Genomic DNA, 23,484 nt, shown 5'->3' on the forward strand with positions numbered 1-23,484 from the left:
AAAATGTAAACGCAAAATGCAACAAATTTTGCAGTCCACATAAGGCAATCAGTTTATTGAAAAACATTCATTAGGCACTAATCTATGGATTTCACGTGACTGGGAATACAGATATGCATCTGTTGGTCACAGATACCTTTAAAAAAAAAAGTAGGGGCGTGGATCAGAAAACCAGTCGGTATTGTATCTGCTGTGACCACCATTTTCCTCTTGACGAGAGATAAAGCTCCTTCGCATAGAATTGATCAGGCTATTGATTATGGGACACTGGGACATTTTCAGTTGTACAGATCCTTGCAACATGGGGCCATGCATTATCATGCTGAAACAGGAGGTGAAGGCGGCAGATGAATGGCACGACAATGGGCCTCAGGATCTCGTCACGGTTGCTCTGTGCATTCAAAGTGCCATTGATCAAATGCAATTGTGCTCGTTGTCCGTAGCTTATGCCTGACCACACCATAACCCCACCGCCACCATGGGGCACTCTGTTCACAACATTGACATCAGCAAACCGCTCACCCACACAACGCCATACATGTGGTCTGCAGATGTAAGGCCGGTTGGACAGCTCTGGTGGACATTCCTGCAGCCTTTTATTGTCCCAAGCACAAGGTGCACGTGTGCAATGATAATGCTGTTTAATCAGCTTCTTGATGTGCCACACCTGACAGGTGGATGGATTATCTTGGCAAAGGAGAAATGCTCACTATGTAAACTAATTTGTACATTTTAGAGAAATAAGCTTTTTGTGCGTATAGAAAATATCAGGGATCTTTTATTTCAGCTCATGGAACATGGGACCAACACTTTACATGTTGAATTTATATTTTTGTTCAGTGTAGATGTGAAATGATACTGAACATGTGGCCAATGAAAATAATGCCAAAGGCATTTGTAGTCTCTCCAATCTGTTTTCATATGAAAAACTATTGATGAAACAAATCAAATGTGCTTTGTAGTGCAAGACTACACTGCCAGGGAACAAGATAAAAACAAGAGAGGATTCTCCGGAGGTGGAAAAGGTCAGGTGTCAACCATAAGACCGGGGCCAACTAATAAAAACCTGCAGAAGTATCTCACAGTGAAAGGTCAAGGGGATTGAAGTTATGATCCTGAACTTTAAAAGGTACAAGTAAGAAGTTAGGTAGAATGGGCTAGAAGGGGCTAATGTGAATATGTCCTTGTTTTAGGGTGGGAGGGGGGGATATTGCTTCACCTTTTAAGGGAGAGGGGCTATTGATCTCCTCTGTTTCTAGTTTGTCAAATGGTCCGGGCAGGCCATATTAGAAGCTGTCAACATTCGCTCCGGCTAGCTCACCTCACTCGCCACGTGCCCTTTAGTACAAACAGCCAGCCTTCGATTAAAATCCAGGCTAAATAATTGCACCTAACATATTCCCCTGCCTTAATTGAAATGGCACGGAGCTATAACAAATGAGCAACTTTGAGACGTACATGAAAAGCCCTTTTACCCACCAAAAATTCACTTGCACTATTACGTATTAATATTAGTAAAGTAAAAGCTCCTAGTGAAGGTGAACAATTACCCAAAGGTTGCATATAAGCATGTTTTCTGATGTTCTTATCGTATTCTTTGTGTTGGTAGTAACTGGTCGAATCATCATTTCTCTGTGGAACAAGCGGTCGGAGAGAAAGAGGAAGTGACGTGCTGTATTGACAATATCGTTGATTTGGGAAGTGATGTGGGAAAATATGTCTACTTCCGTCAAACTGAGCCTCTCAGTACCTGACAAACACACATTACAAATGCACCCACGACGACTGCTGAACCTTTTCTGTTTGCATTAAAAGCATTTGAGATACTTTCATTGTCGTGCTCTTTGGCCATCTCGCATTGCAGAACGTCACGGAGAATGTCTGACATTGCAGACAATCTAACAATACAAATATTATTTGAGCCTGGGAGGGGAAAAAAAAAGAGTAGACTAGTTGAAAAACAATATTTTCTACAGCCACGGTGCATAGTCAATATTACTGTGAATGAATGCAGTGCTCGGCTGCGATGCGTTATCAACAAATGCTAAACTAAATAAATGTCCCATGTCAGAAAAAACATTGGGGATGATTGATTGATTGATTGGGGATGAAAAGAGCAACTAAATCACGTAATAACATGTATTCATATTAGCACATCCTGTCAATGTATTGCTCCTACAGCTGCTGTAATTAAAGCATACAACTGCTATTGCCATAGATTTTGAAACATATCAATTATGCATGCCATTATAAATGGCTTTGTATAGAATAGAATACATGCATGATCATCCATGATTAGAGTTCCCATGATTAGAGAAGTATTTTTTTCTAGAATCATGGATGTATTTTTCTTGTAAACTTCAATGGAAGGTAACTAGCTAGAGAACAGAGTTGTAGACAGCAGGAGTTTTTGCTTCTGGCTCACAGTAGGTTTGAATTGGGGTGAGGAGGGCGGAGAAGGGAGGAGGGATTGTATGGACAGGGCTAGAGCTGGCTGCACCACAGTCAGTTCTCACTCGGCCCGTAATTGAACAGGAGTTAGAGCCAGCCCTGCACTGAGACCAGAGTGCCAGCTGTCCTTCTGTGACGCCTGTACACCAGGCCTCCTTTCCCTGGCACCCGGCTGCCAACTGTGCCAACCAAGCTGCATGGGCACAACGCTGGGCAATGGGCATGCATACTTGCTCAAACTGCAGACAGTCACCCAAGACCCAGTCACTTGCCTGCTCTGTCTTCCCATGGAGTCTCTACAACACTTACTTGTGTGGAAAGCTAGAAGCATTGAGAGTTGAGCTGGAATGGATGAGTTAGGTACAGGTATATAATTTGCAGCGGTAACTTGTATTCCATCCTATGTCCGCTCAAGATTAATCCCAACTCATTTTGTCCTTCCACCGAATGTCTAATCAGTCAACGATACTACTTCCATTAGCGTTTTTTTGGGGGGGTGGGGTGGGGGCATAAAAAAATATATAAATTAGAGTAGCAGCGTTAACTGATCATTCAAGCATCTGTGAAAAGAATCCACGTTTTTTCCCCTCCAAAATTTTTCTCAAAAGGATTCAATCTAAGTAAGCACCATTTATAAAGGCATAGCATACCCACCGTGGTAATGAACGATATCAGTTGGGCTGGGCTGGTGGGGGGGAAATAGAAATGGGCGCCCTTACTTAGTGTCATCACCATTTACACATAACAAAAGGCCAGTGATGTATTGCCTCGCTGTTGTTTTAGCCGGTTCTCTTCTGGAGGAGCATCCATCACGGATGCAGCGGGACGGAAGGAAAAGGCAGATACATTTAGAATGTAGCTTTTTGGGGTAATACGGGTCGCTTCCTCTGACAAATCACAAGACAGGCCAGCCATTATTTTTCTTTGACTGCAGGGAAGATAACTTATACAGTGATAGAGGAGCCATAAAGCAACAAGCAATTACACTGCATTTTGTTGTAATTAGCCTTAACTGCAATTTCTGTCTGCGTGGAGTTAGTGTCACCGTTAATAATGTCTGTAGAATGTGCCGGTTTCTTGGGTACTTTATTATCTCTGGCAGCGTTTTCTCATGTCTGAGCTGTCCATAGTGGCTTAGGAGAAGACCTGGGTTCAAGTAGTATTATTCGTTTTTTTTAATCCTTTCTCTACACTTGATTGAGCTTGGTTGAGCTTGTTTCGCTGCAATGGGACCAATGGAGTAGTCCCAAAAGCGCAAAACCAAACCTTTCCCATCGGGCACTCCGGTAGGGGCTCTATAGCGTAATTAGGTGGGTCTCTGAGATTAATTTGATTAAGTCTTAAAGACTTAGCCCCTTCAATTGCTGAGGAGATCTGAAAGCCTGGTGTGTCAGTTTAGTGGGTATACTGTATGGTCGGAAACAATCAGAATCAGAAGGATTACTCAAAATGGATTTCTGACTCAACTGTTGCTAATGCTAAGAACAGAACACACAGTGGAACAGCGCTATGAAAGTGAACAAAGACAGTTGTAAAGGCCCCAAGTCCCGAAACCTGAGCCCTCCGTGGAGCGCTTTGCTCTTCAAACAGCAGAGCACACAATACTTTGATAAGGCCGTTATGCTCCAGACTGCAAACATAAGAAGGAGAGCCTGGACGCAGAGGGAGAAGCGGACGAGGGAGGAGAAGAGAAGAGAGGCGGAGCCATGTTTTGAACTGTACCTCTAGGGTGCGCAGACGCTCCAGAAGGAGCTTTGTTTGGTCCTGAAACTCTTCAGCTCGGCTGATGTCTGCCAGCAAAGGGTCTCCAGAAGACGGCTGTGGGCCGCTACCGCTGCTGTTCTGCTCCAGGCTGTCACGAGTCTTCTGCACCTCCTCCGAGAGCTTATCCTGATAGACAGACGAGAGGAGAGAGAGAGGAGAGAGAGACAGTGAGAGAGAGAGAGAGAGCAAAAGAGAAATAGAGAGAAAGGCAGAGAAAGGCAGAGAAAGAAAGAAAGAAAGAAAGAAAGAAAGAAAGAAAGAAAGAAAGAAAGAAAGAGAGAAAGACAAAGGCGGGAGAAGAAGGAGAGAGAGAGGAAGAAGGAGAGAAAAAGAAACAGAGAGAAGAGAGAGAGGGAAAGAGGGGGGAAAAAAACAATTCAACACCCAAAACATCCCCTAATCGCGTTTCACTTGTATTTCCAAAGAGTGGCAGTGACCTTGAGACCTCTCCATCTTGTCCGCCGATAGAGGACCCCACACCCCTCTTTCTCCCCCCCTTCACACCCTGCCTCAGTCTCCAGCTGTGACACTGATGCACAGAGGCGGAAATTAAAAGCGAACACAATAAAATGATGGGGTCCATGATATCCCCAGGCCCGCTGGGCATGGCTCACCAAGACAGTCACAGACGAGACAGCATCCTGACATTGACTAGCTAATTAGGTACTGTACATTCAACACAGGATATAGAGTACTGCTAAAGGAGGATATGGCAAGTGTCGCCTGTCAATTATTCAAAGTATTTTCACACTAACCTAGAAGTCAAGGAGGGATTTTCTTTCCCTCTGATGTTACTATTCAAATAAATGATATCATGCTACGTTGGTCTTAAATCAGTACACCACGTTGTTTTGTATGTGATATTGAGACATATGAAAACCATAGCATAGCCTGTTGTTAAATCGAATATACTGTATTTACAACAAACACCATTTTCCTTACAATTTAATACAAAAACCCTACCAGTGGGGATTTATGATGGATTTCCTGCATCCAAAACAAAGTGATATGCCGATAATATGGAACGCTTAATCCTCACTGGACTAAACCTGGCATTTATCTTTATGCATTGAATGTTCTTTATAAAAAAAACACACACACTGCTCCTGGGGTGATATAGTTGCCATGAATCCTAAATGTAGGTACATTTCAATAGGAGAGATTGGGACACCTTTAAATACTCAACATGCATGGCTTAGTCTGATCGAGGAGGTCACCGCCCTTTCATTTGCAACATCCATTTCACAAACGCTCTTATCTTCATCCTATTCCAAATCTGATCAAGGACCAGGAGAGGGATGAAACTACAATTGAGCTGGGAGTTAGATGTCGTGTAAACCTCACCACATGCCTATAGCCAGCCAATGAGCTTTGCAATGCAAGTAAATGGACCCCCCCCAATTTTTCACCTTAAAATCTCACCAGAGCCTTTTGTTGTTATCGCCTGATGTACACCTGTGCACCTTTGTTCAATGTTTCATTCAATCCTTCTCTTCCCTCCTTGACAGTTAATTGTCAAGTCTGACGATTGGCTTTCACGGTAGCGCGGCGGACGCAGAGAGCCATGGCTGGAGACATTGATAGATGAGGTTGAGTCCTTGCTAGCGCCGCCATATCCAAATGTATCCAAATCAAGTCGTCCCTCCCTCCTGAACATGAATTGGAAATGCTGTCCTTGGCAACCACTAGCATTATGTTTTGCTTTGAACTTTTAAAGGACTATTCCAATCTTGGCTAAAACATGCCGGTGGTTCCCAATCTTGACTTTGTTTGATTAGTTTGTTTTGCAGGCACTTTGAAACCAGGGTCGTATTCATTTGGACACTCTGTAGTGGTGCATAATGAATATGACCCATATCTCTCCCCCAGTAATGGTACCATTAATTGAGAGCTTGTTCTTATTACCACAGCCCTGTTATGTCTGATTGCTTGCTGAGCATCTGGTCACAGTAGGTACAGTCATCTCGGCAACCTAACATGTGTCTCTCTCCACATGTGTATGTTTGCTGCATCCATTCAAACAAGCTCGAGCGAAATCGATCTCCCACACTGGCACACGTTAGAGCGAAATCGATCCCCCACACTGGCACACGTTGACAGATTCTAATTCCATGTTTAATTAATCCACTCAGGTTGATTCATTCTGGGGCTGCTATTATTCTGTATAATACTCATCATTTGAATAATCACAGGGTATCTGACTATGTGGAAATATGGTCCACCGCTGAGAGAGAGAGACTTTCGCGATAAAAGACACCCTATTCCTGTTATGCCTAGTGCTATATACTCTATGGGCCCTGGTCAAAAATGGTGCTCTGTATAAGGAATAGGGGATTCAGCCATAGGGTTATACTCCCTACGTTCACCCACAATAAATCTAGCTAATGCATGTATTAGGCTTAATGAAATGTATACCGCCATACCTCCATTTCCCATTATGACGCACATTTTTTACACTTCCTGCCTGTTTTTTTTTACACTTTACCATTTATGATCGGTTTCTAAAGGCATAGCATGCCCACCATACTAATGGATGGCGTTATCTTTTATAACCACGTAGCGTAGTCATCACTGGAAGTCCAGAAGTCCGAAGAACGTTTTGCATTTGAGAGATACGTACAATGCACTTAGGTGAATTCGCTTACTTATTGTTAACGCATTTGGAAATGAAAAAGTGGAAGCTAAATTACATTTCAAATGTGGCATGAATCATACTAGTACAAGACATGACCTCCATGAACTGTAATGGTATGACCTTTATCAACCTCCCCTAACAGTAACACAACCGAACTGCTTCTAGCTCGCACAGTTCCACTTTTTTTCCTACTATGCTGTTTGAAAGGTCACTTGGGCATAATTAAATGAGCGTAATTTCACATGAATAATTAAAGGACCTTCTGTGTCAATAGTTCTGTGAGATACCTTGAGTATCTAAGGAACAACACAAACAAAAATCCACACAAGAATATACAGTAGCTTTTTCTTTGCAACTCTGCCTAGAAGGCCAGCATCCCGGAGTGCATTGCATTGCAGTGCATTGTACGTATCTCTCAAACGCCTCTTCACTGTTTCTCAAACTAGTCACACTAATGTACTGTACTTGTCCTCTTGCACACCAGGGTCTCCCACTCCTCTTTCTATTCTGGTTTGCGCTGTTCTGTGGAGGGAGTAGTACACAGCATTGTACAAGATCTTCAGTTTCTTGGCAATTTCTCGCATGAAATAGCCTTCATTTGTCAGAACAAGAATAGACTGACGAGTTTCAGGAGAAACCTGTAATCGAGCCTGTAATCGGACCCACAAATGCTCATGCTCCAGATACTCAACTAATCTAAAGAAGGCCAGTTTAGTTGGCACAGTTTTCAGCTGTACCAACATAATTGCAAAAAGGTTTTCTAATGATCAATTAGTCTTTTAAAATGATAAACTTGGATTAGCTAACACAACGTGCCATTGGAACACAGAAGTAATGGTTGCTGATAATGGGCCTCTTCCATAAAAAAAATCTGCCATTTCCAGCTACAATAGTCGTTTACAACATTAACAATGTCTACAGTGTATTTCTGATCATTTTTATGTTATTTTAATGGACAGAAAATGTGTGTTTCTTTCAAAAACAAGGACATTTCTAAGTGAACCCAAACTTTTGAACGGTAATGTATATTTAACACACAGTTGAAGACGGAAGATTACATACACCTTAGCCAAATACATTGAAACTTTGTTTTTCACAATTCCTGACATTTAATCCTGGTAAGAATTCCCTATTTTAGGTCAGTTAGAATCACCACTTTATTTTAAGAATGTGAAATATCAGAATAATAGTAGAGAGAATAATTTACTTCAGCTTTTATTTCTTTAATCACATTCCCAGTGGGTCAGAAGTTTACATACACTCAATTAGTATTTGGTAGCATTGCCTTTAAATTGTTTAACTTCGGTAGCCTTCCACAAGCTTCCCACAATAAGTTGGGTGAATTTTGGCCCATTCCTCCTGACAGAGCTGGTGTAACTGTGTCAGGTTTGTAGGCCTCCTTGCTCGCACACGCTTTTTCAGTTCTGTCCACAAATTTTCTATAGGATTGAAGTCAGGGCTTTGTGATGGCCACTCCAATACCTTGACTGTATTGTCCTTAAGCTATTTTGCCACACCTTTGGAAGTATGCTTGGGTCGTTGTCCATTTGGAAGACCCATCTGGACCAAGCTTTAACTTCCTGACTGATGTCTTGAGATGTTGCTTCAATGTATCCACATCATTTTACTCCCTCGTGATGCCATCTATTTTGTGAAGTGTACCAGTCCCTCCTTCAGCAAAGCACCACCACAACATGACGCTGCCACCCCCATGCTTCATGGTTGGGATAGTGTTCTTTGGCTTGCAAGCCTCCCCCTTTTTCCTCCAAACATAATGATGGTCATTATGGCCAAACAGTTCTGTTTTTATTTCATCAGACCAGAGGACATTTCTCCAAAAAGTATGATCATTGTCCCCATGTGCAGTTGCAAACCGTAGTCTGGCTTTTTATGTCAGTTTTGGAGCAGTGGCTTCTTCCTTGCTGAGCGGCCTTTCAGGTTATGTTGATATTGGACTCGTTTTACTGTGGATATAGATCATTTTGCACCTGTTTCCTCCAGCATCTTCACAAGGTCCTTTGCTGTTGATCTGGGATTGATTTGCACTTTTCACACTAAAGTACATTCATCTCTAGGAGACAGAACGCGTCTTCTTCCTGAGCGGTATGACGGCCGCGTGGTTCCATGGTGTTTAAACTTGCGTACTTATGTTTGTACAGATGAACGTGGTACCTTCAGGTGTTTGGAAAATGTTCCCAATGATGAACCAGACTTGTGGAGGTCTACAATGTTTTTTTTCTGAGGTCTTGGCTGATTTCTTTTGATTTTCCCATGATGTCAAGCAAAGGGGCACTGAGTTTGAAGGTAGGCCTTGAAATACATCCACAAGTACACCTCCAATTGACTCAAATTATGTAAATTAGCCTATCAGAAGCTTCTAAAGCCATGACATCATTTTCTGGAATTTTCCAAGCTGTTTAAAGGCACAGACAACTTAGTGTATGTAAACTTCTGACCCACTGGAATTGTGAGACAGTGAATTATAAGTGAAATAATCTGTCGGTAAACAATGTTAGGAAAAATGACTTGTGTCATGCATGCAAGTAGATGTCCTAACCGACATGCCAAACTATAGTTTGTTTACAAGAAATTTGTGGAGTGGTTGAAAAACAAGTTTCAATGACTCCAACCTAAGTATATGTAAACTTCCGACTTCAACTGTACATATGGGGGAACGGTAAAGATTCAGACAATTAAATTGATGGAAGCCACAATCTATCTGCATATATATAATAGTAAGGCCACTCCTAATTGATGGTGAATAACAACAACTTATCCTAATGCATGGTCTATGTGTTACCAAACAAAGTATTTCTCCTACACAAGCCTCTACGTTTGGCTTTATAAAGAGCAGGAAGGAGAGCCCATGTTGGAGGAGTGCTAAGCAGTGCGGTGTTACCTTGTAGGCCTTCATGATGTCCACAGTGTCCACGGCTTTTTGCTCCAGCACCCCCTGGTTCTGCAGCAGCGTCCGCACTGTCTCTTCCATCCTGCACATGCACACACACACACACACAAACAGAGGGGGAAGAAGAAGGGGGAGATTGGTTTAGGGCCAGCGACACAAGAGGGGACGGGTGGGTTTTGGATCATACCCCAGTCCCTTTCCACTACAGTACGTGGTACACCACACGATGTGGTGCTGATTGGGTACATATGGCGCTGGGGAGGTTCACAAGTGCATCCACTGAAGCAGAGTGTTGACTGACTGCCTCTGCCTCAATGCCTCTATGGGACTTGTGATACGGTTGTGCCTCAATTTTTGTGCCAAATCATGATTTCTCTCAATGCAAACCAGAGACTTTTACCCCACAGCCTACATCATTATGCTACTCCTCACCCCTGATTCCCATATGAATCCCTACAATGGCGTTACCTCTTGTTCTACATTCTCCCCTGGCCTATTCCAGGTAAAAAACACATCCAGTGAGAGTTGACCCTTTAGGGAGATTGTCTAGGATAGGGCTCCCTCCGTTGACCCGGCTGGAAATAGGCCTACAAGTCAGAGTACAAAGAGATGGCGCGATGTAACCACTGTGACATTTCAGGAGACGAATACCATTGTGGAGCAGGGAGAGAAGGCCAGACTTTGATAAACGAAGACGAATTCCAAATCATCACAGCCGACACAGCCAGCGACATGTGCCAACGACACGTGCCAGCATCATACAGTATCAATGGATACAGCCAGGGACAAAGCCATGGCCTTAGCCAGGGGACATAACCATCGATTGACAGATGGGTGAGTCATTTGCAATTTTAAATGAAATGTTGAAATGCCATTTCTAAGATAGTGGGCAAAGAGACAGCAAAACGACAGATACCTTGATGTTGCAGTAAACAGCATTTAGGCAACCTACTTGTCTCTCACTGAATTCCCTGTCAGTGTCAGTCACCTTTAAGTGGTGACACTTCTGATCATCCATTCAACAGTGACAGTTGACACTGTTAATTGTTCAGGCTTAACACACTCTGGGGAAGACAACTCAGCCACGTTTGTTTTGTTTGTTGTTTGTTCTTACATCTGAGCTCAGTGAGATTTTGCCCGTTTTCCCATTGCGGTTTTCACAGTTGAACTGTTGCACGAAGGCAAAGCCATGGCTTTAGTGTAGGCAGGGCTGTGCTCTGCCATCGGTAGCGGCCACACCATCTGGCAGACTGAGTTGGAAGCAGGAGAAAAGCTGGCTATAAATCAGGCCTAGCTAGCTGACTGACTGTCTGACTGATTGACAGGCTGAGTGAGTGGTCAGGTCTATGGCAGATTGCTGTAGCCCACCGCTTAGGACACTGTCCGTAATCGCTGTGGTCAGGGATAGGGGGTGTGGGACTGGGACATTGTAATCAGGTCAAGGACTTTGTGACTGAATGACATGCTAGATTAATATGGTATTGGAAGTAACTAACATGGTGTATGTAACTGACTCAGAGTTTATTGACTTAACATTAGTTGGGAAACAAATATGGCTGAGCTGAAATACACTGGGATTCAGTCATCCTCTTCACAAACATACCGGTGTGTCTACAGTATGACCAGGGTCATGAATTATTTACTGGTCAGATCATGTCGTAAGGAATAACTCCTGATCCTTACTTTGATTCACTAGATGAATAGGAGAGCAAAGGCATTATTTACCCAATATTTACATTGATACCATATTATAATTGTTATAAAAAAATATTTTTGAAATCCTGCTTTATCAAAACAACTTTATTTCACTATTTCATTCCCTCAAGATCTTTTCTTCCCTCAAAAAACACATTCAAATCAAATTCTCCACATTCTCCGCCACATTACCAGACAGACAGAACATCACTGTGTAGAGAGGCAGTGGTCTGACCCCGGTGACCTCCACATGGCTAAATGACAGGATGATGGGGGCCTTTGATGTTCCTCTCCTCTGGCTGGCCTGTGTTGTGGATGAGGACTAGGGGCTCTAGGCTGGAGGTCTGGTGGCTTCGGCTAGCCAGGACTTGAAAGGGTCTCTGTGTGTTTTTTAATAGGGGCTGATTCAGGGCAGATCATGAGAGCACATGGTGTGCCTCAAAGTCCCAACCAGCAATGCTGGACAAGCCCAGGCTCAATCCCAAATATACAGCCTGGCCAAGAAAGATGGGCAGAAACAGTCCCCTGCAGTACATACGCACTTACACACACGCGCACAAAGACTTCCAGTGCCGATTGAGGGGAATGACTTCAACATGCGGTGGATTCCCCAGACTGTTTGAAGTCACAGGGTCCTGTATGTGCACCGTATAAGCAGAGAGAGAGCAGAGGGGGATAAAGGGACCATGGATATGGATGGAAGCCACTGTAGAGTTACAAGGTGCCTGACTCCATACTGTGTGTCACGCCCTGGCCATAGAGAGGCTTTTATTCTCTATTTTGGTTAGGCCAGGGTCTGACTAGGGTGGGCATTCTAGTTTCTTTATTTCTATGTTTTCTATTTCTTTGTGTTTGGCCGGGTGTGGTTCTCAATCAGAGGCAGCTGTCTATCGTTGTCTCTGATTGAGAACCATACTTTGGTAGCCCTTTTCCCACCTGTCTTTGTGGGAAGTTGACTTTGTTTAGGGCACATAGTCTTTAGCTTCACGGTTTGTTTTTGTAGTGTTTATTGTTTTGTTCGGCGTCATTTGTATTAATAAAATAACATGTACGCTCACAACGCTGCACCTTGGTTCTCTTCCTTCAACAGCCGTGACACTGTGACTGTCAAAATGCTATTCTATGAATAAGGAATGTCCAGGACTAGCTGTAATGCTCTGCTGAATAGCTTTTCTAATAGTTCGCTAAATAGTTAACCCGTAGCTACCCTGAATATCTGCATACTGTATCTTTTGACTCATCACATACACTGCTGCTACAGTTTACTGTATGTCACTTTATCACCTATCTATAACAAGGCACCTTTCCCAAGGACATGAAACAAGCTAAAGTTATACCTCTGTATAAGGAGATAAAGTCTGACCCTGGGAATTATAGGCTTGTATCTAACCTCTGTGTAACATCAAAGATCCTGGAGAGAAATGTACATGAGCAAATGTATGAATATGTTTTAACAAACAGGGTCTAATGTATGATTTTCAGTCGGGTTTTAGAAAAACATACTCCACTGATTCATGTCTACTTTACTTGACTGACTTCATCAGGAAAGAGATTGATGAGGTAAATCTGTGTGGAATGGTACTGCTTGACCTACAGAAGGCCTTTGATACAGTTAACCACTCTCTCCTAATCTCCAAACTGGAGGCACTGGGGTTAGGCAGTATCCCTCTAGGCTGGGTAAAGTCCTATTTATCAGGAAGGGAGCAAGTAGTAGAGGTTAATGGTTCACTGTCTCAGTTAAAATCAATGAGTTGTGGCGTTCCGCAGGGGAGCGTGCTTGGGCCTCTGCTGTTTTTATTGTATATTAACGATATGAAAGATGCTTGTTCTTGCTGTCTTTTTCTTTATGCGGATGACTCTACACTTCTGGTGTCTCACAAAAGTAAAACTATGTTGGAGAGCATACTTAGCACAGAGCTTACTAACATTAGCAAATGGCCTGGATATAATAAGCTATCTCTGCACTTAGGGAAAACTGAAGCAATTTTTTTTTTATCCAGACCTAAATTGTGTAGGTCATCTAAAATCAGAGTGGAGTTAGGGGGTGAGGTGCTGACTACTAAAACCTCTGTTAGCTACTGGGATGTATCCTTGATGGAAGCTTGGGACGTGTGAGCATGGCCAATAAGGTGCTAGGGAAGGTTAATGCCAGCACTTAATCCCAGGACGTTTTTGGCTAGAAAGTCCAAGCTGCTTGATAAGGACTCCATGAAAGTGCTAGCTACTGCCCTCATTCAATGCCATTTTGACTATGCTAGTACTTCCTGGTTTGGCGGCTTATCTAAATTTATGAAGGGGAAGCTCCAGATAGCCCAGAATAAGCTGATCAGGGTAGTATTGAAGGTGAGTCCATATACTCACATAGGCAGGAGCTGCTTTCAGGAACTAAACTGGCTGCCTGTTGAGGCTAGTGTGTCCCAGATTAGACTAGGTTTGGTTTACAGGAGTATTTATGGTCCTGTGCCCAGATATCTAAGTGATTACTTTAGGGATGCACACAATCACAGCACCAGATCAGGTGTTGCTGATGTGTGCTTATACAGGTTCAGGAATAATGCTGGGAAAGGTACTTTCTTGTATACTGGAGCCTCAGAATGGAATGAGTTGCCTCTGCCTATAAAAACAACGTCCTCTCTGGACAGCTGTAAAAAATAAAGTAAAAATATGTTTGATGTCTTCTGTGCCCATATGAATAACCCCTATGATGTAACTGGAATGATGAGATAGATGTTCTTCTTCTATGTTTTTGTTTTATTATTTCACTGCCATACTGTGTTTGATCTTGTCCAGCCATCTTGTCTCAAGAGGACCACAATGGAAATAAGTCCCAGACTTTATTGTGTGTTATCCTCCATGATTTTATTAATGTGCATGTATGGCTTTTAAGTTTTATGTGTGCTTGTTTATTAAAATTGTCAAATTAATAAAATAAAATAAATATGTACTGTACAGGACAAATCTACCTCAATTACCTCGTACCCCTGCACATGGACTCTGTACTGGTACCCTGTGTATATAACCCTGTTATTGTTACTCATTGTGTATTTATTCCTCATGTTGGCCTATTATTTTTCTAGTATTTCTCGTTTTTTCTCTCTGCATTGTTTGGAAGGGCCCGTAAGTGAGCATTTCACTGTTAGCCTACACCTGTTGTTTACAAAGCATGTGACAAATGCAATTTGATTTGATTTAATGCTATGACATGTCGTAATACTATGACAGTTCATAAAGCTATGACAAGTCGTAATGCTATGATAAGTACCGTAATGCTATGAAAAGTCGGTATTCCATGACATGTCGCAAGGCAAGTCGTAATGCTGCCACATTGGCATTCAAAAGCTACATATGAGAGGAAAGCCAAACAAATCTTTCTCTGGTGTTTTTTCAGCTACTAACCTACAATTTACATATGACACATCTCATCCCTCATCACCACACATTACTAAAGTAGATTAATGCAGCTACACACACAGTGACCTGAACATAAAATGTAGTTCTATTGTCTCTGTAAACTTGAAAAGGTGGGTTCAAGTTTAGCTCCCATTCATTGTAACCACATTTCTCCCTCCGATTCATCTGGGGGGAGCATCACAAATAGGACTGTCTTGGACAATTACCCCTGATAATCACATTTTGATGGTGTACTGATTAGGAATTATAGTGTTTTCTCAAGCTATTTAGCAGTAGAATTGGTGAGGACAGGGGAGGGAGATCCGCGAGGTTGTTTCAAGTGCATAATGCTTTTAACGTTTGTATTACATTTTGTATGGTTTTATATGTAATCAAATAGAGTGAGAATGGTTTCAAAGATTCTGAGTGTTTATTTCATTTATCTCTAATAATAAACTTGGATTAGGATCATAACTGTAATCCATCGACAATTTCAAAACATCCTCAAGTCGCACATGTGCTGTATATAGTGTGAATATGATATCACTTCAATTCAATTTACATAGGGATAAAAAAAATAATCAGACTCTGGCCTAACAACTTGAGCCATTAACCTTGTCTATTATACTAAATGTAATAACATTGCCATTTAAAATCTGTTGGGAATTTCCTATTTTCGTGTGAAACACTTATCAACTCCACTAGATGTCAACCCAAACCATTAGAGCTGATAACAACCTTTGTGAAAAAATATGTGAATGATTGTTTTTTTTGTGTGTAGAATCAAAGCTTAAATCTGTGTCCAAACAGCCCTTACTTAATGTGGTTACAATCTCAGTGGTTGTAAATGACCTTCTATTGAGGACCTCGCTGGAGAAAAGGAGGGAGGAAGGGAAGGATGGAGGGAGGGATGGATGGATTGAGGAAAGCAAAGCCTGACTCGTTTGACCCCCAGACTGCACCAGCTGAATTTCAAACACGTCGGCAACAGCCAGGAAGTACAATTAAGTCTCCAATCAATTTCCAGGCCCAGGTATAAGTAAAACACGCACGCACCCACGCGCGCGCGCACACACACACACACAAACACACACACACACACACACACACATATATATATATGTATATATATATATATAACTTCAAGTAAATCCAATGGGGGAAGGAAGCCATATGTCTGAATGAGCTGAATGAGGTGTGTTTGACAAGTCGTCAGAACATGCAAACCATTGATGGACTAAAATGGCCTGTTAGAGGTAGAACACCCTGTGTGGCGGTCTCCCCTGTGTCCTGTGTCTCACATTACTCATGTCTCAGCCACTTTCAGATGGCCCGAACATTGAAACACAGATTTGCAGCTTCCTGCCATTAAAGCCATGAAAACGTTCACCGCCGTCCAGACTTCAAATGGGACGCCATTTTTATCACCTGTCAATGACAACGATCAAGCGCTATTCCGGGTGTAGAACGGATACTAGTAAAATTAAATGAATTCTCAGAGGTACCTCTAACAATGCTTCATGCACAACCAAGGATTTAGCAAAAATAATGACACACACACAAACACACAGATCTTTAAACGCTCACACTGATCAGATTGCCTCAGTCCGACTTACCCCATGTTGCTGAATTTGGGTCCTTTCTGGTTCTTACAAACATCCCTTCTCCTAAACAATGCCACAAACACCGTGCACACTTCCCTAAGCTCCATGGGGACAAGCAGACGGATCAGCCAGCCTGCTCTCAGCACTCAGCTCTCAGAGTGTCACCGGATGACCCAGACACAGATCAAAATGTGGGTCCACTAAAATAGGCCAGTCAAGAATCATACAAGCCTGAGTGCTTTTCCCATCTAACAGACTCTGCCAGCACGTTTGGTTGGTCGTCCGTTAGCTGGCCGCTGCGTTGGAATCATGAACCACACACAACCTGCCAGCCAGTCTCAACCAGTCTCGCTTTCTATGAGGTGGCCTGCCTTGTGGTGGGTTATTATCCAATCCCAACGCTGTCCCAGTCAGGACCATAGTCTGGTAAGGGAAGAAGTCCAAAGGGAGGGAGAAGTAAAGGGGGAGGGAGGGAAACCCTTCCCCATATGTCCCATGTGAAGCCTGAGCCAGAGGAGGACAGCCCCTGCTGTGTCGACGCTAGGCTGCGGCTAGGCTACGACCAGGGATCAGGTCTGTGGCCACAGGGGGGAAGCCAGGATAGGGATCACTCAGCCTGGGATGAGTGTGAGGGATGGATGGATGGACAGCAGACATGGAGCTTTATTGGCTGCCAGGGATTAGGGAGGCTGAGTTGAAACCAACACTTTCTATTGCTATGTAAATCACTGCTGTGTCGTCATGGCAATACTGTACACAAGCAATAAGAGCACAAATTGACAGACAGGAAGACAGACTGAAAGACAAACAGACTTATTTCTCAGGACACATTACCATGATAGATAAAGAGTGAGACCATGAGCTCATGGGTTGGATTGGTCTACCTGGCTACTGCAGCCTCGGGGCGCATTGGGAAATGCCCTGGACCAGACTCCCACTCCATCAACACAGTATTGGGAGCTGAGCTCTCCCAAACCCCCGTTAAGAAGGTTTGACAAAGGCACAATTTGAAAAGTCTTGAGCCCCCCCCCCCCCCCCAAAAAAAAACAATCATCAGGTTCTGGCTGGATTGGGGTCACGAGGGGTCACCATGACTTGATGGATAAATATTATCATTGCCTTATCTTTACCTGGCAGCAGCTCCAGGAAAACTCACCCAAACTATCCGACTCAGCATTCTTGAAGTTCCATTTTTCAGGTTGAACACTTTTTTCCACTAAATCTCCTCCACCTCTGTAAATGCATGTAATTGCCCGGCAGGGCGATAGATTAAGCTAAGCCACTTTTTTTTAAATCCTGTTTCAAACTGTTGTTTTGTGTTTTTCGACCAGAATGGGTCATTGTAATGGGGACTCTACTGGCCTCTACCCTCTCCTCCTACCCTAGAGGGGACTGAGTGACCTGGACCCCTAATAAATCCCTCAGGACAAATGCTGTTGGGGTCTCTACACTTGTTCTCTGACCAGGCGATACACATCCAGTTTTGGGGGGGGGGGGCATCGTTCCCCTTTGGCACAGGGGAAGCATTACAAATTCCTTAAACCCTAGGACCACTGGCTCTTTCAAGTCACCTTTGACCCCTGACAATGAGACATGCATGGCGGGGAGGCAGGGGGACACCAAAGGGACGAGTGAGACAGTCAGAGGCCAGGCAGACCAAGGCAGTCATGTCACTGTTTTACAGCCTCCTGTTCTTCTGAGAGAGATAACGACAACCTCCAGGATGCTGCCACCATTTTCATTTCATTTGAGTGAAGTACCGTGTCACATAGGGTACAATTCTCACAAACATGCGACCAAAAAAGTCACTGCATGGACATATGGATAAGACTGGAGTTAATTCCTCTTGAAAACACAATCCTCTCGTTCTTCCACCTCTTGTCCCTCCTTTAGTTGAGGTTGGAGTTCAAGCAAATCCATTATGTTTTTTCCAAATGTACATCTCTGGCCATAGGAAGCAGTTAGCAGTATGCTGGGAGCCAAGGGGCCCCATATGAGCAGAGGCCTCTAGCCCTCGGAGGCTCCCGGAGGATCTGTGATAGGGTGCTAGGGTTGTGTGTGTGCGTGTGTGTGTGTGTGTGACTGCGAATGTGCGTGTGAAGGGTAGCATGTGTGGCCCACATGCTGCACAGAACATCACTGACAGGCCCCAGAGGAGACACTTAGGGAGGATGACAGGATGAATCCGATTACTCCACAGCAAAACCAGGAGCACAGCTGTCCCCCAACCTCCTCAAACCTCCCCCTTCCTGGATGCTCCTCTTGGGGCATGGAGAGGAGAAGGTGGCCTGTGGTCAGGTTCTCTCCCCTCCACACACAACCTATCCCAGCTGAGAGCCTTGTACAGGCTCTTCTGTCATTCCCTATCATAAGCATCTACTGTGCCTGGCATTGCTGCTATGTAATGAAGTACAGGGTCATTTCAAGATAGATTTGACTCACATGTTGAGTTTAAATATGTTCATACATCTGTACAGTAATACCCAGAGACATATATTAAAAGATTTTGGCCAGGTTTTAGAGCGGGCGCCATGTTAACGCCTTTTATTCTCGATATTTTGATGAGGTAGGAGAACGCCTCTGAGAATTCCCTATTAAATGACCCGCTGTAAACAATCAAAACAGATGTTCTTATTGGTCAGCATTTGGGATCATGTGTATCCAAGTCGGTACTGTGGACATCTTGATAGGTTTTGAAAACGATCCAAAATAAACAGAACAAGGCGGAAGCGTCCAATGACACTCGAGCAACAGCTATAGAGGAGAAAGTGCCGCTCTCGGGAACGTTCAGACAGAAACCTCACTGGCTCAACCTCCTAAATAAATGACTTTAGTAGCGGCTATTAAGGCACAAGTGTCTCTATGTATTGACCATGTGTATCAGTCTACTTGCCTGATCATGTGTTGACAGGTGTTCATATTACACCATAGACAGCTCCTGTGTGTCGTGTGTCGCCTGCCTTGCCTTGCCTTGCCTTGCCTGCCTGCGTGACTGCCACAGACGAGTGCCACCGCCACCAGATCCATACAACTTCCATAAGGTCACTGCATATTCCATGTCACTGTGCCACAGGCAGTCTGCTGGTCTGCATCCTACCCAGCGGCAGCCCTTTGAACAGTGGCAAGACAGGAAAGCCTTGATCATGTGTGGACCAACGGATGCCCTACTTTCACACAGGCTTGTAATTTGACCTCGTTTAGTACGCCTGTAAAATATCATCACAACCAACATGGTTAATCCGTAGCGGAAGGGAATTAGTGTGTGTGTCTGTGTGTGTGTGTGTGTGTGTGTGTGTGTGTGTGTGTGTGTGTGTGTGTGTGTGTGTGTGTGTGTGTGTGTGTGTGTGTGTGTGTGTGTGTGTGTGTGTGTGTGTGTGTGTGTGTGTGTGTGTGTGTGTGTGTGTGTGTGTGTGTGTGTGTGTGTGTGTGTGTGTGTGTGAGAGTGTGTGTGTGTGTGTGTGTCAGTGACTTAAGAGTGCAGATCAAAGTAGAGTATGTGTATCAACATGGAGGTCTTGGTTACGGACATTGTTACAGATAGCACTGTGTAATCTAACACACACTGTAATAAGTATATTTTTATAAACGGAGTGACCTCCCCTCCACTGTCACCACTATACAGTAATGATAGACAGACGGTTACATCTGAATGACCTCTCCTCTGAAATGTAATTTCAAAACCTCCCCTAATCCCCCTAAATAAACTCAATCATTCCAATTCCCCGACTACGTTAGAACTCCTGTGACTCGGTTAATTGCGGCACAAAGGAGGGTGGGGACGGAGAAATGTAATGAAATCAGCAACTAACAAACCCTCTAATAACGTGGGTGTTTTAAATATGGAACTGACACTTATTATCAGTCTAACCGTCTCCCATCCGTCGCTAATGTGTCTGACGGCTGTGAGTGGAACACCAAAGTCTGATGGCTGTGAATGGAACAGCAAGGTCTGACGGCTGTGAGTGGAACACCAAAGTCTGACGGCTGTGAGTGGAACACCAAGGTCTGACGGCTGTGAGTGGAACACCAAAGTCTGACGGCTGTGAGTGGAACAGCAAGGTCTGACGGCTGTGAGTGGAACAGCAAGGTCTGACGGCTGTGAGTGGAACACCAAAGTCTGACGGCTGTGAGTGGAACACCAAAGTCTGACGGCTGTAAGTGGAACACCAAGGTCTGACGGCTGTGAGTGGAACACCAAAGTCTGACGGCTGTGAGTGGAACACCAACGTCTGACGGCTGTGAGTGGAACAGCAAGGTCTGACGACTGTGAGTGGAACAGCAAAGTCTGACGGCTGTGAGTGGAACACCAAGGTCTGAGGCTGTGAGTGGAACACCAAAGTCTGACGGCTGTGAGTGGAACACCAAAGTCTGACGGCTGTGTGTGGAACACCAAAGTCTGACGGCTGTGAGTGGAACACCAAAGTCTGACGGCTGTGAGTGGAACACCAAAGTCTGACGGCTGTGAGTAGAACACCAAAGTCTGACGGCTGTGAGTGGAACACCAAAGTCTGACGCCTGTGAGTGGAACAGCAAAGTCTGACGGCTGTTTAGTGGAACAGCAAGGTCTGACGGCTGTGAGTGGAACACCAAAGTCTGACGGCTGTGAATGGAACACCAAAGTCTGACGGCTGTGAGTGGAACAGCAAAGTCTGACGGCTGTGAGTGGAACACCAAAGTCTGACGGCTGTGAGTGGAACAGCAAAGTCTGACGGCTGTGAGTGGAACAGCAAAGTCTGACGGCTGTGAGTGGAACAGCAAAGTCTGACGGCTGTGAGTGGAACACCAAAGTCTGACGGCTGTGAGTGGAACACCAAAGTCTGACGGCTGTGAGTGGAACACCAAAGTCTGACGGCTGTGAGTGGAACACCAAAGTTTGACGGCTGTGAGTGGAACACCAAAGTCTGACGCCTGTGAGTGGAACACCAAAGTCTGACGGCTGTGAGTGGAACAGCAAAGTCTGACGGCTGTGAGTGGAACAGCAAAGTCTGACGGCTGTGAGTGGAACAGCAAAGTCTGACGGCTGTGAGTGGAACACCAAAGTCTGACGGCTGTGAGTGGAACACCAAAGTCTGACGGCTGTGAGTGGAACACCAAAGTCTGACGGCTGTGAGTGGAACACCTAAGTCTGACGCCTGTGAGTGGAACACCAAAGTCTGACGCCTGTGAGTGGAACAGCAAAGAGGCTGTTTTTTCCTCAAGAAACCACCAGATGTGCGGGGTGAAACAGCGCCACAATCAACTCCGCAGCTGCTCCAACCGAGAGGCCCTGTTTGAAATGCTTCAAATGGTATTGGGTGTTTGATTAGCCTAAAAGGGCATTGATCTCTGAACGTGAGTGCACACAAACACCGAGCTCATTGGGAATCAGGGGAATATGTGTGTTAGCTAGCTCGCTGTGGCCGGGTGATAACTTGCCGGTACAGCTGTGGGCCGGAACGCGCTAACACGTTAACGAGGTAAGCACATGACCATGGTCTGTGGTGTTTGTATAGCCTGACCCTATGGTCTCTCTCCTCTCTTCCCCTCTCTCAGTCTGTGGTAATTGTGGGGGCCAGCTTCAGCAGTCTGAAACCAAGCATGACTCTCCAAAGAACACGTCTGGACTTGAACGTCCATCCACTCATTCCTGCCTGTTTACATCATCCTACCCCCCCCACCCACCACCAGTAACGTGCAGACAGAATACTCCACAGAGTTGTAAATCTAGACCTAGAGTCATCATCTGCTGTTGTTATTAGTATTCACAAGCCTGTAGTCCATATGCCTCCCTTATCCTGACAAGGAACTCAACTTGTAGAGACAAAGCTGATTCAAAGTCAAGAAGGAGAGCGTGGATAAGTGTCTTGGAGTTAGGCCATTGATTAGTCAGCATATTATTGCAGGTGGCCAGGACCTTATACAAAAAAGCATAGGCTTTAGTGTGCAGGTTTAAGAGTTCTCCAGCATGCAACTGAGTACTCCCGGAGTTTTCAAAGTTCTGTCTCCAGAAAGGTACATTAGACAAGTGTTGAAGACAAATAGAGACAGTGAGAAACAGAGCGAGCCTGGATCTTTCATTACCTGAAAACTGCTTCCCTCATCTTCAGGCCAAGCCCTAAGTGGAAGCCTTTGATGGGGGGCCCCAGTGGCCCCCGGGTCCATGTCTGTCCACAGGACATCCTGTCTGACTGTAAGGAGGAGGGAGGGGTGGAGGAGGGATAGACTGCTGGGGGTGATGTGACTCAGGCTCTCCTTACAATCCAGTCCAGTCAACCTCTTGTAAAGTCCAAACGGCCACCTTCTTTCACCTCCATCTCCCGCTACTTGTCCATGTAACTCTGCTTCTGTCCTACTAACTGTTCAAACTTCAGCCCTCGAGAAGTTGAGAGGGCTCCTGTTAGTTGGTTTCCCGTTGTCCTCTGTCCTCTCTCTACAGTGTCAGGCCCCGGTGGGTGTAAATAACCTACAGGGTGGACTGTGTGGGCTCTAAGTCTTCCACTAATCCCTGAGTTTTAATGACGACCAATCTAGAGCTAGCTCCCTGAGGGCTGACCCAAGTCAGGGGCCGACCATGTGACCTTCCTGCTGGGGTCTCCTCCCCTTTAATGCTCAGCTGGATAGGGATGGGGGAGGGTGTGTGTGTGTTGGTGGGGTTCGAGTGTGTGAGTGACCAGTCCCTTAAGGAATGCAGACCTGCTGATCTGAGGACAGACATGAACACAAAGGAAAACAAAAAACTGTGAACCGAGACTATGACGTCTTTTTTGTGTATAAAACGGAGAAAAAAGCCAGACGACCCACTACTAAACGATTGTTTCGATCATGTTCCTGCCCTTACATTCACCTCCCGAAAAGAAAGCACCGAGGCACATCAGGAAGCACACACACATCCCCGCTGGGGCTAGTAAAAAGCTGTGCTTCCCTGGGGTTCGTCTGGCACCACTCTTAGGCTTTCTCTGATGTGTGTTTTCTCTATTCCCTGATCAGAGTGAAGGACGGAGGGAGACAGCGAGATGCCATGGATCTAACAAGAGCTCATTAACATAACTCTCTCATAT

General features: G+C 44.6%; 1 protein-coding gene across 5 annotated transcripts in view; it reads right to left on the minus strand.

Annotated features, from left to right (window-relative positions):
• LOC139413011 (nck-associated protein 5-like) overlaps positions 1-23,484 on the minus strand; it is a 158,725-nt gene that overhangs the window by 48,541 nt on the left and 86,700 nt on the right. For 4 of the 5 annotated variants that reach the window (XM_071159975.1, XM_071159976.1, XM_071159977.1 and 1 more), the window contains 2 exons: positions 9,750-9,840; positions 4,174-4,341 (listed from right to left, as the gene is read on the minus strand). In XM_071159975.1, coding sequence (XP_071016076.1) covers positions 4,174-4,341; positions 9,750-9,840 — 259 coding nt within the window. Of the gene's footprint in view, positions 1-4,173; positions 4,342-9,749; positions 9,841-22,507; positions 22,590-23,484 lie in introns of those variants that run through there. The other variant, XM_071159979.1, reaches the window with a different exon arrangement.

This window comes from Oncorhynchus clarkii, chromosome 7 (genome assembly GCF_045791955.1).
Source record: "Oncorhynchus clarkii lewisi isolate Uvic-CL-2024 chromosome 7, UVic_Ocla_1.0, whole genome shotgun sequence".
Classification (NCBI taxonomy): Eukaryota; Metazoa; Chordata; class Actinopteri; order Salmoniformes; family Salmonidae; genus Oncorhynchus; species Oncorhynchus clarkii.